Genomic DNA, 16633 nt, shown 5'->3' on the forward strand with positions numbered 1-16633 from the left:
CGCGGTCCCCACAGCTGAGCGTTAGCTGTTGTTGGGCTGTGCTGCAGCACACATTTTATTGATCTGAGCGCAAGGTTTTACATGGGAGCTCATCATTTATAATGCTCACAATAGGAAATAGGAACAGAGGTCAATTTGTACATATTTTTGCCAATGCAAAAATTGAGAATTTACAGAAAGGTAAACAAAATCGAGTCCACTTGGATAATTTCACAAGCTGCTTTGAACTACAGAACCACCAGATGTCTGTAAAATAAGCGACACTGATAGAGTGTGTTTCTTTTGGGGAAGAAGGGAGCTGAAGCTCCTTTTTCTCCCCTTGGCATTTGATTGGCTGTCTCTTTAAGACCTAACCTGTTCAAAGTGGCAGTTCCTATCATAATGAGGTTGCCTCCTATTTCTCAATCTATATTAAGGTTAAGGTTTTTAAAAATTTGATCTTTTGGAAGCATTTTAATGCTGAACATAAATTTCCTTGTCAAACTCACTGATGGCTAAAATCTTAATAAACTTTTACAAATTTAGTAACTTACTAACAACATGTGCGTTTTTACTTTTCCTTTCACAAGTGCTGCTGTTACTTGAACAGAATGTTTCTGAATTAGAGTAACTGGAATAAATATTTAAAAAAAAAATAGTGCAGCAAGAACCTGAGACTTGCAAAAAACCCTTTTACCAGAAACTTGCTACAAAAAATCTGCTACATCTTATTTCTTCATCAAATCTTTAAATTCTGTAACAATTTCCATCAAAATACAAAATGCTAATGTATTAGACAGCAAAATAGTCTGAACTGGCATGATGGTAATAAATACTAAAGAAAGCATGTTAATCCTCCCAATAATCAAATTAGAGGTTTCAAATAACCTCCCCTTTAAAATGGTTCATCGTTAATCGCACTTGCCCACCTTAAAAATACAGTGTGTCTACATGGGTAGCATCTTGAATTACATGACTAACTGAATATTATGAAAATTTAGACTAGGTATATAGAAAACAAGTGGCATTTTTCAAAAAACAAAGCGAGAACTAGAAGGCGTAAAATGTTTCTGCTAATGCAAAGAAGCACTGGGATCACTGCGGCGGCCACGGCCACGGCCGGCTTGCTGTGCTGGCATCCAGCACACGGCACAGCCGGACAGGAGACAAGTACCTTAGCTTCAGCGTGTAAACGGTGGCAAAGTGATTACAGGACTCTGTAAACACCGTTGGTAACTAAAATACAAAAAGCTGAGGTAGCTCAGGATCTCTGCAGCAGTCCGAGACCATTCGCTCTAATTAAAACGCAAACTGCATGTGTTGCATATACTGGAAAGACAGGCCTGCAGCTAACAGCTACAATGAATGAAGATATCAAGCCAACTTGTCAAAATTTTCTACTTTTTTTGTTTAAAAATCATCTGATAAAAAAATGTCACTGCGCTCCCTTTTGCCTCTTTGCACCTGCCTAGACTGTGTCTCCCAATTTTATAGAAAGTTTTGTAAAACTAGTGACCCATAATTAATTTTAGGTAAGTACAACTCACAGAAATCGTTCAACAAGATCCAAAATGGGTTCCAATCAAAATAAACAGTTGTGAAAAGGTTAGGCTTAGGGTAAGGGATTTAAACATTTAATACTGTTATTCCAAGAACCACACCAGAGCTCACTTGCAACTATGCATATAGAAAATGAATTTTATGAAGCTTCTGACAAATTCCTCTCTTTTCTGTCCATTTGGCAAGCCCTGGCTTTAAAACAAAACAGTACCAATTTATTGTACATGAAAATCATTCTCTGGGAACTCAAACATGAATAACTAGTAAATTGCCGCTGACAGAAGAAAGAATGTCTGCTATCTACTTATTTCTGGTCATCATTGTCAGCAATACCGAAAAGTGTGTGTGTGTGTGTGTATGTGTGTGTTTTAGTGGACTGTGGATTCTTTTTGTACTTGTTTTATTATGTGTTTTTAAAACAGGAACAGGCCATTCGGGAAAACTTACCTTTTTAATATATTATGTGGCATACCAAGTATCTTGACTGAGTTCTGAAAACAAGATAGGCATTTTATACCAAAACACTGGTTGCCTCTTACTGACACAGAGTATCAAACATTTTTAAGGTTGTGACCAAAGAAAACATTCTAATTCATTTGCTACAAACAAGCCCATCCTTTTGTTTAGCCTTATCTTTCTCAAATGAATAAAAAGGCACATTAAAGGCAGTTCTAAAGAGCCGAATCTAATTTCATCCAGTTTCTTCAGTTTCCCATCAGAATATACCATAACCAACTCTTGAGCAGGTTTCAGTCCATTACCCAGAGGAAAAAATAGAAACAAATATGATAAAAGGGGTAGAAAAGAGAAAAAATAGAACAGGTTGCCCACTGTTTAAACAATTCAACAGTTAGAACTGCCCCTGGATCCAGTTTCCCGTTTCTGGCCTGCTCCCTACGAGAGCAGTCTCCGAAAGAGCGCGCGCGAACAGAGGAGCAGAAGTGAGAGCAGTTTCTGTAGCACCAAAGTCTCCGATCTGTGGGTTGTATTTTTTACTTGTGGAAAATACAACACGTTTCTGAAGTTCTGTTTGGTTCTTGTAGGCTGGTTGGTTTCAGGTACCTGAGACAATAGCACCAAATTCAACAGAGAAAGAATGAGAGAGAGAGCACTTTACACCTAGGCTCTGCCCGTGATTGGTGCAATTTGAAATTGAATGGCTCAGAAGACTGCTCTGTCAGGAGCAGATTGGAGAGGATAAACCACTCATCTTGCAAAGTTCATAGGAATGTCTCAAATGTATGAACTGTTCTTTCCATCTCCTATAAGAGAAAAAAAAAAAGCGCATGTCATCTATTAAAGGAAGGACACATTATTATGGGGAAATTTACTTTAACATTTTAAAGAATTTTAGATACAAGTTAAGCTTTAAGCATTTTTCTGATTACAATACCAAGCTACTCTGTAAGACTATCTGCCCCAGACACCTCCAAATGCCTCCCATTTTACAGGTAGGCTGATGAGAATGACACTCGTTAATACTCATGAGTCCTTACTACAGATATTGTGCTAAGAAGTTGGTATGTACAGATAATTTGTCAACTAATAAGTAGCAGAGTCAGGATATGAATGCAGGTAGCCTCACTCCAGGGCCTTTCTTACGCATTACATTAAACTAGCGCCCAAAGCAAAATGGATGCGTGAAGTATAGTAAAACGTGTACCCGAAGTACAACAGAACACACCCTGATCCCTCTGCTATTCACTTAACCAGAGCTGGGGGGGAAAGCCAGGAGTACCGCCATCACCACCACCAAGAACGCCACTGACTGGTGACTGTGTCATAGATCCCTTCTCTCTCTGACCAAGGCCTCTACATAACAGGGCTCCGAGTGCCACACTGAAGGACATTTCATTGCTGAAGAGCATCCAATCCTTTCAAGCTAATCAAGTTTCAATGTGAACAAAGAAGTCTGGAATAAGGAAAAAAGGTAAAAAACTCTACCCCACACATTTCAATCTGATGGGCAATTATCAAATATATCTAATACATTTAGTTTTCACCTCTGAAGATATTATAGTCTATGTTCAGTAGAATAGGCTAAACGAACAGATTATAATCTGATCAAAAAGTTAACTCCTGCTAAATGTTTTTTTACCTGGGTAGGAAAAAAGCCAGGCCATAAAATAGAATATACACTATGCTCCCAATTTCAAAATCTACATGCACATGCTTACACATGTCATGTACATCTAGATATTTTTTTTTTAAAGGATGGAAATTATTCCAAAAGATTACCACTAAGTTTCTTCTAGGTGGGATAATTTGGGTGATTTTTTTATTTTCTCATTTGTGCTTTCCTATTATTTCTATACTAGAAGCCTGGTGCACAGATTCGTGCACATTGAGAGGAAATTAATTAGAAGGTGGCCAGCAGGGGAGGATGGGCCGGACACATCCTGGAGCTATCCTCCTGCGGTTCCTTCCCGGCTGGCTACACCTGGGGCCACGGCTCAGAGTGTCTGCGAGTGAGCAGGGTCCCTCCGGCAGTCCAACATCTCCCGAGGGGTCCCAGAGTGTAAGAGGGCACTCTGCAAAGTTGCTGTCACTTGGCAGCTCCTGCATTGAGCATCTGCTCCCTGGTGATCAGTGCACATCATACCTACCAGCTGGTCGGCAGGTCGCTTAGCCTTTTATATATATAGACTAGAGGCCCAGTGCACAAAATTCGTACATGGGGGGTGGGGCCCTCAGCCCGACCTGCACCCTCTCCAATCTGGGAACCCTCAGGGGAGCCCTCTCCAATCTGGGAGCCCTGATGGCTTAGGCCCACTCTCCGTGGTTCTCTGCTCTCTGTGGGGCTGGCCATTCCACACCCACTGCCCAGAGGCCCTCCGCGGCCAAGGTGGGGATTCTTGCCTCGTCGCTGTGATGACGAAGCAAGCATTCTACCAGACCACTCACGCTGCCTGTTCTCAGCAGCCACCCACCTACCCCCCCAGGACGGGGGGACTCCAGCGGGGCTGAGTGCACTGGGCACCGCCATTTTGTGGCTATGGATACTGCCTTCTTTGTGATGGAGTGATGGTTAATTTGCGTATTACCCTTTTATTAGATAGGAAGGATATTGTGTAATGACAGTATAAATTCATAAAAATGTGACAATGTGATTACAATCTTTAAATGCCCTCTTACTTGATTCAAGTGCAATCAGTATTCTTTGTTACATATTTAAAATAATCACTTCCTTTACATATAAATCCTTACTCTTTTAGAAAAGCATCCCCAAAACCAAGCACAATATCTGGAACTGTAGATCCTTAATAAATATTTAATAACTAGATCACCAGATAAACAAACTAACAGGCAAATGAACAAAAAATAGTCTAATTAAGTCACTTAGTTAATAAGTAGATGAGGGATTACATTTGCTCAGATGAACTCAAAAAGCAGAAGTGTGGCTTCATGATGTAATTTATATGAACAAAGATATAAGTTCATATTTATAAGGAAGAACTTTCTTAAGGCCGAAAGTTGGTTAGAAATGGAAGTTTACTGCTAAAGTATCTAAGCAAAGGACAACTACTCCTTCACATGGCTATTTTACAGAACTAAATCTATTAAATGAAATGACTTTTAAGTTTCTTTCTAACCATTAACTGGATGGTCATTAGGTCCCAGTGCCCATGTTAACCTCTTTTTCTTTTTTCCCCCATGTCAACTCCTTTTAATCAGCAGCAGTTGCCTAGAGGAGCATTGGAGACACTGAATGGCCACACGCACATTCAACAAGCCTGCATGATACACCTACTCAGTGATAAGCAAGGGAGGGGAGAATTGTCACCTGCTATTTTGTGTCAGCCCAGAACCATGAATTTCTGTGTTTCGATAAACAAAAAAAAAATCCCAGATTATTTCTGTCCTGAGACAAGATAGTTCAAATTATAACTTTTACAGCCGAAACCGGTTTGGCTTAATGGATAGAGCGTCGGCTTGGGGACTGAAAGGTCCCGGGTTCGATTCCAGTCAAGGGCATGTACCTTGGTTGCGGGCATATCCCCAGTAGGGGGTGTGCAAGAGGCAGCTGATCGATGACTCTCTCTCATCGATGTTTCTAACTCTCTATCTCTCTCCCTTCCTCTCTGTACAAAATCAATAAAAGATATTTAAAAAACAAAACAAAACAAAAATTATAACTTTTACTGACTCTCCTAATCTTAATTCTTCAAAACATTCTTCAGTTACTTGACAAAGATCTAGACATTTCCTTTGGACACATAAAAGCACTTATCTGTTTGCTCAACAGATGAACCACGCACTTACCTCAATAAGTTGTGATTTGTCATAATCTTTGCGGTGACGATAGATGCACTGACTTAGAAGAGAATATAATCTCTCAAGTTGATCAACTGCCAGATTGTTGCTTTTATCTACCAACAAATCAAGCAATTTCTAAGAAAAATTAGAAAAAAAATTAATTTGATTTCACTATTCAAACTGAAACAATTATATATTCAATGCTAGGTAATAAACACAGGTGTGATGCTAACATTGAGTTTAGAAGATTCTAGGGCTTAGATTATAACCAAGATAATTCTAATTTTTCTAAACCCCACAAAGTATATATAACTCTTTTCTTTTTAATTCTCATCCAAGGATATGTGTATGTTTTTTATTGACTCTTAGAGAGAGAAATGGGAAGGAAGGAGGGAGGGAGGGGAAACATAGATGTGAGAGAAATATCGATTGCCTCCTGTATGTGTCCGACTAGAAATCAAACCCACAACCTTTTGGTGTACAGGACAATGCTCCAACCAACTGAGCAACCCAGCCAGGGCCATAACTCTTTACTAGAAGCCTAAAGCACATATGTTCCTAGTTAAAGCAAAAAATTATTAAAAAATGGACAAAGACACCGGGGGGGGGGGGGGGGGGGGGGGGGCATGAGTGGGGGTGGGGAGGAAATGGGGAATAAGGACACATATGCACCACCTTACTCAATAAAGAGAGAAAAAAATTATCAAAACTAGTTTTATTCAGTAGCCTACAAAACATTCAATTCGCCTTCCATTCATTTAAAACTGCCTGGGAATAGCTAAACTTACCTTCAATCTCTCATGATCAACTATAAGAGGTGGCACAGGCTCAGATGGCTCTTCTGGAACCAGCTCCAGGGTTGTTGCTTTTGCCTGTTCTAAAATTAATTTACGATATTTCTTTACTTTAGAAGCACCTACAATTGAGAAAAAAAAAAGAATGCACTGCAGCAAGTAAAAGTTAAGAAGAATTAGGCTTAGCCAACTATAAACTCATTTGTCCACCATAAATCCTTTTTGGAATAAGAATGTATTCATTTTGGAATAACAGTGTCAGCAATAAATGGTATTGTTGTGGTTGTTTTTTTGTTTTTTGGTGTTTTGTGTGTGTGTGTGTGTTTTTTTTGTTTTTTTGTTGTTGTTTTTTTTTTTTGGGGGGGGGGGGGGGGTAAGGATAAGTAACCCAAATTAAAGAGAACTAAAACTCAACTATGAAAACCAATCATCAAATAAATATATCCACTAAAAGGAACATAAAAGCAATCTTCATCTCTAATCACTAACTAGTAAACAGCTTTCACTCTCTTTGTGATAAATTTGGAGCTTTCAGAATTGGAAGGGAGAAGCTACCTACAAAATCAGACACTAACAAAATGAGGCCAACCTGCTACCTATCTGCCTCCTAATGTAAAACATCTTCCTGAACATTGCCTGAAAGTTCTTATTTTTCTCTATTACAGTGCCTAGAATTCTATTCTAAATTGATCTGGGTTATAAGATTTATTTCTTAAAAAATAAAGATCCATTAAAGCTATAATAGGGCTAGTGATCTTTCCTAGCTTAGAGTGAATTAGTATAACCTAATTACTTTCCTCCCAAATCTTGCTGAGATAAAAAGTACTGGGGGGGGTTGAGGTGGCTGAGCATAATTTGACAGCACCAGGCACTTATGTGAGAAGAGGTAGGTAGACCATCATGCCCTGTGCTCCCTTAAGTCGGAGTACTCTAAGAGGAGGCTGAGGGGAAGGAACACAAAGAGGAACTTAGACTATTTCAGAATTTTATACAGGGCCTGGTCCATGTCAATGAGACTAAGAAGAGCTTTCCTTCTCCTTCCTTATCCCCAAATTTTTAAACAAATCCTTCTCATCAGTGCCTGCTATATAGGTAAGTAATGAATCAAAATGTTGCCTTCAAAAGCATATTCCACAATACATCAGAGACATTTTATATTTCAGACAGCCTTTAGAATGAAATACTTGATTTATAGTTCAATTAACACTTGCTAGGAATTTTGTTAAGACCACACTGGTACTCATTATTACATCCATTGCCTTCTAGAGGCCTGAGAACTTCGATTAGAAACCACTGTTAGGTAACACTGCCCCGACAGTTACAAATGAGAACTTCAGGTAAAGCTGTACAAAACAAATATCTTTAACACTTTTAGATTACCAACTGAACCTTTTAAGTCTTTTCTGCAAGCTTACCAAAATCTCATAGCGAAGTAGTATTAAAAAGGACTCCTCCCCTCAAACCCGTTCTGCCGCATCATGTAAGTCTTCCCTTTTTTCTGTCCCATTCATTACTTAACCTTAGCTTAACAGATTTTTTTAAGTTGTCTATATGACAGCCTAGAATAAATATAGCTTTTAAAACCATTTCCTATTATTAAATATAGAAGAAAAATTATTTAAGAATAATATTTAAGAACAGTACATCTCTCTTTATCCATTAAAAGAATTCTAAGACTTTTGAGTAATAACTCCCTACTTCCTGATTCTGCTAGAGGGCTCAAAAAACTGTCAGCAAAACCTTTTCCACTTAATACAAATCCCAGGCTAAAGTGTATATTCCACACAACTTAGCACAATTTTTTAGACAAAATTTCAAGATAGCCTCATAAAAAAGAAAATGTATATGGGATTGTATAGATCTCTAACTCATCCCATCCCACAATGGGCTAAAGAATAATAATAAACAAAGTAGGGCTAGAGATCTTCAACTCCCCATTTCTGCTTCTTCTTAAAAGAGTTCCACAGCCATAGGAGGCCAGGAGCTGGCACAACGCTCTCACTGGGAGAACAAGGCAAATATGACAGCGAGAGTTCTGCCGCCTTCCTCTACCACTGGCCTTACAAAGCAATGGAATCTCTTAGGCTAAACATCCCTCAGATTCAACTACCAGTGATGACTGAATACTACCTGGAATGAACACTCCTCAGAACATGCCAGGTACCAGGAGAGGCAATTAATATACATGACATCTGTGGTTGCTGTAGTGACACCATTCTCAAGTTTCATTTAAAAAGTGAAAAAACAGGGTTGGAGAGTATAAGTATCTAGCTCAGTCACATGATTATAATAAACAGGAGGGGTAATTTAATATGGTCTACATGACTGAATATACCACACTGCTTTAGTACCTAAGTCATCTCAGACCAACCACCCACACCCCATCCCAGTAATTGTTTTGTTAGAACGCCATCTTCTTAACACCTGTGGATGTACTCAACTTTCAGTCATAAATGAGAATAGGGATGATAATCAGGTGGAAGCCAGGAGTGTAAGCGGCTAGGAAAACAAAGCATTCTAGAACACAAACCTTTTGATATGTTCACCAAAATTTAGTATGTATGTGCATACTTTTGTAGGGCAACTAGAAACTAGAAAACTTTAACAGATTTTCAAAGGAGTATAGTTATTTGGCAACCATTTTTACTGAGGGCTAGGCAAAATATGCAACTAATTAACTCTGGAGTTTAAAACTTCAGAAGTTATTAAAATATTGTCTCTACCTTCTTTATCCAGCTCCGGGTCTTTGGCCTCCACATCAGGGCCAGGTTCTAATTTCTCATCATTGCTACATTCCCGGGCTTCTAGCTTCTCAGGATCATCTCCAAGATCTTCATTAGAGGCTTCTGGCTTCTCTTTTGACTGGTCCTCCAGAAGAATCTTCTGTTCAGAGCTACATCTATCCCCATTGCTACAGAGGGGAACTACTTCTGCTTTGCCGTTCTGGCACTCCAGAGCTGGGACTCCTTCAAAACTGTCGGTGGAGGCCTCGCCATTGAGACAGCTCCCTTTGAGGAAAGGCTCTTTCCCAGAAGTCTGTCCCGGGTTTACAGAACTGCTGCTGTGGACGAGGAGAGACTCGTTGGAACTTTCCTCTTCGGTGGATGCAAAGTTCTCTTTTGTGCCCGCTCCACTGTTAAGCCTCTGCCCCTGGTCCATGTCCATGACGTCACATGATGACTCATCATTAGTCATAGACAAGTCTCCAGCCTCCTCTCCGTTTTCTTCATGGCAGTCAGTGCTTACCTCAAATTCTCCGTTCTCTAGCAATTTCCTGCCCTCCGTATGATTCTCATAGTCTGCAAATTTGGTGTCCTCTTCATCTTTTTTTAAATTATTGACTTTCCTTTTCTTAATAATTCCTTTACCCCACTGTGATCGCCGCCTCGATTTTCTCCGAACTCGAACTATTTTACAAGGAAGAAAAAATATATTTGTAGAACTTGGAATGCAATACTTGTTTTATAAATGCATATTAACTAAGACCCAAAAGAAAGTAAACCCATACCAGTGTGACACACAAGCAAAAACTACCTGACACTCTCGCTGACTAATCCTCAGAACTACAAGTAGAATGGATATGAAGTCAGGGATGAACTCTGAGAAATAAAAATCTGTTAAACTTATTTCTTATTTACCACCCAGCATTAATTTTTTTTCTATTACTCTGATTCCACTTAACAGCCGTTCCTAATTCCTAACATCCAGGAGGCCAGAATATGATATACACATTTAGGAACAGACCACACTCCCAGTCTGCCTGTAAGATTTGGGCGCCAGTTTTAGATTTCAACCAGGAAGGTGCGTGCTTTGCCATGAAAAGAAATAAAGCATGATCCAGTGTGTCAAGACAGAATCGTTATAGGTATCTCCAAAAAACCCTCTCCACTGCCTCTACTTCAAAAGACAGAAACACCCCGCCCCCCCCCCTGCAAAAAAAACCCCACAGTTAATAACGGTCATGGAGAGAAGCCCATGAAGGTTATATGATCAATCCAGATTGCCAACTATTAGCCTCTTCTCCCACAAACGGTTCTCCTAGCAGCACCAATTTCTTGCAAAGTTGTCTGAAAATATGTAGAAAAATTAAGCCTTCTACTATCAAGGTGGCAACACCACCACTAACAAAACACTGAAAATAAATGTTTGGTCAGTTATGTGAAGAGAAAGACCTACCAAAGTTGTAGGGGCTATACTTAGATGCTAGAAACTATCATGGCTTTCTGAGTAGACAGCTGGTACTTCCAAGTAATGATGGACCCAGGAATCTTTCATTTCCCATATATGCAAGTCTATCCCACTATCCCTTAAATAAGCAAAAAGTTAACTCTTATTTTGCAATTTGGGACAGATGCATTAAAAAATTAAATATAAACGTTATTAAATATAAACTAGTTAAACTAGACACCATACCTTCTGGTGTCTAACACCAAATTCTAAATATTAGTTGGTTGAAAGCCATCAGGGTAAAAATAATTAACCCCCCCCCCCCCCAGGCTATAAAAGGTTCTCCTCCCCTGCTCTAAACTGTTAGGTCTTTATTATCTATAATAACAAGTTACTCCTGACAATGTGGCCTCACTTATTCTCCAACCATGTAACCAAAAATACTAACGTTTCCCCTCTTCTTTCCTCATTAAGCCATGGAACTCCAGACCAAGAAGCTGACCTCTGCTCAATCAAGAGCCAGCCCAATTACCTGATATGTATGAGGTACACCGAGCAAAGGCCAGAAGCCCTATGGAAGGAAGTTCACTGCTAGCGCTTTCATCTCAGCAAAGAACAGAGAAAAGGTTCTCATTTGGGGAGAGGTCAAACTAGAGAAAATTTCCCCTTCCTTACATAATTACTTCTAACAGTTAACATGGCTTTAGTAAAATAAGAGAAATATAAGCTCTACAAGAATAGTGATTTTTGTTTTAGTCACTGCTAATCTCCATTGCCCCTGGCATGTGGTAGGCGTATACATTTATACTACTTCCTTTTTCAGGGATGTTTTGTGTGAAAAGCGCATTTAGAGGCACAATCTTTAAAGTCAATTTTTATAGCATCTCTGAGCTCGTTTCCAAAACTAAGACCTTAGGAAAGCAACTCTGCCTTGGACATTTAGATTTATGACTTAGGTAAGTAAGTTAATGTAAAACAGACAAATGGTGAGTCACATATGCCATCTACTGGTGAAAGAAAACAAAACTCGATTGCAGCTTAAAGCAGCGGTCGCCAACCAGTGAGTGGTCTGCGGACCACTGGTGGTCCAGGAGGTAAAAAAGGTTGGCAGCCATTGGCTTAAAGTAACATTTTAATATCCAAAGGAACTTAAAACTGTTTCAGTTAATAAATATTTGTATTAGGTGCAGAGAATGTAAAGGATTTTAAGTTTTAAATTGGAATGTTGTGTTACATAATTCAGGTATAACTAGGCCAAATAACTTCAATCATATTCATGAAACTAAATGCACCACTAAGTCCTTCAAATTTTCTCACATATGAAAGCCTTATCTCAAAGAGGACAAGCTGAAAGATAGGTATGGCCCATTCATTCAAATGCAAGGCCGCTCGTGAAAGAACGTATTATGGCCAGCTTTACTGACGGATGGAGCAGAATTACACCTTTACACCAGAAGAACAGCATAGGTCGTCCACGATGGCTAGCTTCAGGACTGTATTAGAAGTATGTAACATCAGGACTGTATTAGAAATATGCTATGTTGATTAACATATCATTTAGAATTTTCTTTTTATCACCATGAATAAGAAAAAATGAAAACCTAAACACTGACTATTCCATCTCTAAAAATATATCACGAACAAAACTAGATAAAGGAGGTTGTACCGCCGAAACCGGTTTGGCTCAGTGGATAGAGCATCAGCCTGCAGACCGAAAAGTGCCGGATTCGATTCCGGTCAAGGGCACGTACCTTGGTTGTGGGCACATCCCTGGTGGAGGGTGTGCAGGAGGCAGCTGATCAAATGTTTCTCTTATTAATGTTTCTAGCTCTCTATCTCTCTCCCTTCTCTGTAAAAAAAAAATCAATAAAAAATATATATTTAAAAAAAAAAAAAAAAGGTTGTACCAATTTTTCAAACTGAGCACAAACTTCCTGCTGTCAAATCAGCCACTCTCTTCAGCCAGTTTCCATTTTCCACCATAAAGACATCCTGCTTAGTATACAGCAAGGGGCTGGGGTTGCAGATAGATGTATAGAAAATCTATTGGCTCCACATTTCTATCCAAATACCAAAGTTTAGAACTAAAAATATTCAAACCTAGTCCAATTACAACAGTAAGTACTGAATGGGGACAGCAAAAAGCAAATAAGACTGAAGAAATACACTTCTGATTTAGCCTCTTACCCCACAAGCTCTTCACCTCTGAAAAGAGACGATTAAGAGCCGTGGGAAAACAGCAGCGCTCTACTTTGTGTACCCAGTGCCTAAGAAACCCAAATCATTCTCAGTTGTTCCCACTACTGGATAACATGATCTCAAACACACGCACATTTATTTGCAGAGTTGTGCCAGGCATCCATTGGATTTCTTTGTTTGTGCCGAAATGCCTCTTCAACTCTAGTTTCTGTCTTCCGAGTTCCAGTACCATGAGGATTTATTTGTTCTGCTGTTACCGATAAGCCTGCAAGCAGAAGATAAGCAACACCTATTTAAATATTCCTAGCTACATAAACCAACAGGGTTTTTAAAAAAAATCATCTGAAATACAGAACCGAGTTTTAAAGTCATTAATTATACTTGGACAGTTTGTAATTTGGATGAAAATACTATCTTTTGTTTTAAGATGGGAAGGAAACTCAATATAAAATCATAAAAATAAAATAACTTGGCAGGGGATTCTTACTCTTAAAAAGCGACACATTTCACATTTTTATGACCTTGGGGCAATAAGATTATATAATGTCTAAAAGTTATGATTTCTGCCATCTTAGAATGTGTGTTTTGGGGCCAGTAAAACCCATTCACATGAACTGTTACCATCTGACATTAGCTGCCTATCACACTGCAGTGATCTTCATAAGAGTAACCATTCCATCTCAACTTTCACTGGATCTCTTTGTTCGATATGATCCTTAAATGTTGATGTTTGCCAGGGTTGTCTCTGGAATTCTCACTCTAATCAACACCTTCCACCACAACACCTTCCACCTTCAGCTTCTACTGCCATTATATAACTAGAGGCTCAGTGCACAAAATTCATGCACAGGTAGGGTCCCTGGGGCTTTCCTTCCCCAGCTGCCAGCTGCCAGCTGGGGCCTCCCTTCCCTGGCTGGTCCTTCCTTCATTCCATGACTCCCCCTAGTGGTAAGCGTACATCACAGCAAGTGATTGAACTCAAAGACTCCCAGTTGAACTTCCAAGGGGACATTTTGCACATTAGCCTTTTATTGATATATGTATAGATTCCCAAATCCACATCTTTAGCCCAAACATCTCTCGAGCTTTTTTAATTCGTATATCCAACGGCCTATTTGATATCTCCAACTGGATATTCTAAAGACATGTCAAATATCTTTCCCAACAAAAACACCTGTTCCTTCTTATATCTCTATTGGTGGTATTAGCACGTACTGAGTCATTAAACCAGTAACATGGCCAATTTTGACTCTTCCTGCCCTTCACCCCAGCAGCCAATCTCTAATATTAATTCTATCCTCATCTCCATTTCACTAATTAAAACTCTGAACTATTCCTAAAGATTTTATCCACAAAAGATTTAAGGTTCAATTTATATAACATAAAAACCACTCATTTTAAGCATACAATTAAATGATTTTTAGTAATATACAGCACTGTTGTGGTAAATATACACACCATTTTGCAATCACCACAGCAACCCAATTTTAGCTAACTATCCCAGACAACCACTAATCCACATTTGGTCTCTATGGCTTGCTTTTTTTGAGCATTTCATTTAAATGGAATCATACAATATGTGGTCTTTTCTGGCTGGACTGTTTCACTTAACGAATGCTTCTGTAGTTCACCTATGTTGTAGCACATATCAGCACTTTGTTCCTTTTTATGGCTGAGCAGTATGCCATTGTATGACACACCCTATTTTGCTTACCCATTCACCAGCTGACAGACATTTGGGTTGTTTCCAATTTTAGTTGCTATGAATAATGCTGCTATGAACATTCGTGTATAAGTATTTATGTGGACATATGTTTTCATTGCTCTAGAGTAGATCCTAGGAGTAGAATCACTGGGTCATATGGTAAATGTTATGTTTAACTTTTTAGAACTGCCAAACTGTTTTCTAAACTGGCTCCAACAGTTTCTTAACTGGTCTCTCATCTCCCTACCCTCCACACTGAGCCCTTGCTATTTCCTGCTGCCAAAGCAATTTACCAATTCGTTCCGCTGCTTAAAATACTTCAATGACTACTACTGACTAAGGCAATGGTTCTCAAACATTAGTGTATAAAGAAATCTCTTGAATAGTTGTTCAAGTGCTGAGCTATCAACCTTACTACTCCCTGAGAATTTAATTTACTAGGACCAAGCCAATGTAGGCAACAGACACACCATTTTGAAAAACACTGGTCTATAGGATAAAGTCCAAGCTCCTCAGCATGGCATGGATTCACTGAAGTATTTATAACCTGCTGCATATCAGACACAGCTCTGGGGACTGCAGGAGAGCTGTAAGCATGACATTCCCAGCACTAAATAAGGAAGGGAGAGACAACAACAACAAAATGCCAAGTGCTAATGATGACCACGGCCTAATGAGATGAGGAGGCCAGGAAAGGCCTCTAAGGAAGTAGAAGAAAAGCTGCTTCATTATTTCAGTGCTCTGGACCCAGCCCACCTCTTGAGCTCTAATTCTCACAATTCTGTACATATTCAGTAATACCAAACAGTTTGCAGTTCTTCTAACATACCACATGATTTCACATCTCTGTACCTTCATACAAGCTACTGTTTGCTGTGCTTAAAAATATCTCCTCCTCCTCTGTCACTGCCATCTTTCCCTACTCCACTGCAGAACACTCCTATTTCCTCCCCCAAACTCTGAGCAAAATGCCTGGTCCGCCCTACCCAGAGGTCTCGGCCCTGTGCTGTGAACACACTTCAACAAGTGCATACACCACAATGCACTTCATTTGTTTTACATTTCACTCTGTCTCCGACTGAAGTGTGAGTTCCTCAAAGACAGGATTTTTTTTAGTGAATGAACAAACCACATTCGCTAATTCTTGTTTATATTAACAAAATTGGCCGAAACCGGTTTGGCTCAGCAGTAGAGCGTCGGTCTGCGGACTGAAAGGTCCCAGGTTCGATTCCGGCCAAGGGCATGTACGTTGGTTGCGGGCGCATACCCAGTGGGGAGTGTGCAAGAGGCAGCTTGTCGATGTTTCTCTCTCATCGACGTTTCTAGCTCTCTATCTCTCTCCCTTCCTCTCTGTAAAAAAATCAATAAAATATATTTTAATATAGTAACAAAATTGTCCATAAATTTCAATAGGACAAAAAGTACCAGTATTGGGTATAAACTCATAAAAAATAAACGTTCTTCAGGTATGAAAACCATTAAGAACAAAAATTAATAATTAACAAAGATAAATTCCTGCAAAAGAAATTTCAATACAAAGCACTTTATTTCAGCAATTTGTGCTGTTGTGCTAACACTTTCACAGGAAGTTTTTAAATATCTGAGAATTTGCATGACACATATCAGTATCAGAAATTAAGTAAAAACTGTGCCTCAAAATACATTCCCCCCCCGACAATATCAGGAAGCCTAAAGAAACAACATTGTGTAATAGTCAATAACTCATCTTTAGCAGAAAGTTCATTTTTATAGCTTACCTCTTTTTATTCTTGCTTCCTTAATTTCTTCACAGAGTTTATTAAATTCTGGATCCAGTTCAGCTGCAATGATGGCATGTGCAGTGTCCTTCAGGGTACAAGCCCGGTGTCTAATTATTTTATCTGTTGAAACGGTTGGTATACATTTATTACACGTACAAATGAAATAACATTAAAAAAGGGCATTTTAAAAAGAGAAGAAATACGAACATTTA

At 39.2% G+C, this 16633-nt stretch overlaps 1 protein-coding gene across 3 annotated transcripts in view; it reads right to left on the reverse strand.

Annotated features, from left to right (window-relative positions):
- Positions 1 to 1949: 1949 nt before the first annotated feature.
- Positions 1950 to 16633, reverse strand: part of ATAD2B (ATPase family AAA domain containing 2B) — a 101636-nt gene continuing 86952 nt past the window's right edge. For 2 of the 3 annotated variants that reach the window (XM_084900581.1, XM_084900580.1), the window contains exons 23-28: positions 16419 to 16541; positions 13090 to 13221; positions 9314 to 9997; positions 6585 to 6712; positions 5803 to 5931; positions 1950 to 2801 (exon numbers count right to left, since the gene is read on the reverse strand). In XM_084900581.1, the coding sequence (XP_084756707.1) occupies positions 2760 to 2801; positions 5803 to 5931; positions 6585 to 6712; positions 9314 to 9997; positions 13090 to 13221; positions 16419 to 16541 (1238 nt within the window). In that variant the 3' untranslated portion in view covers positions 1950 to 2759. The remainder of the gene's footprint in view (positions 2802 to 5802; positions 5932 to 6584; positions 6713 to 9313; positions 9998 to 13089; positions 13222 to 16418; positions 16542 to 16633) is intronic. The other variant, XM_084900582.1, reaches the window with a different exon arrangement.

The sequence above is a fragment of the Pipistrellus hanaki genome (genome assembly GCF_964339955.1).
Source record: "Pipistrellus hanaki genome assembly, chromosome: 12".
Taxonomy (NCBI): domain Eukaryota; kingdom Metazoa; phylum Chordata; class Mammalia; order Chiroptera; family Vespertilionidae; genus Pipistrellus; species Pipistrellus hanaki.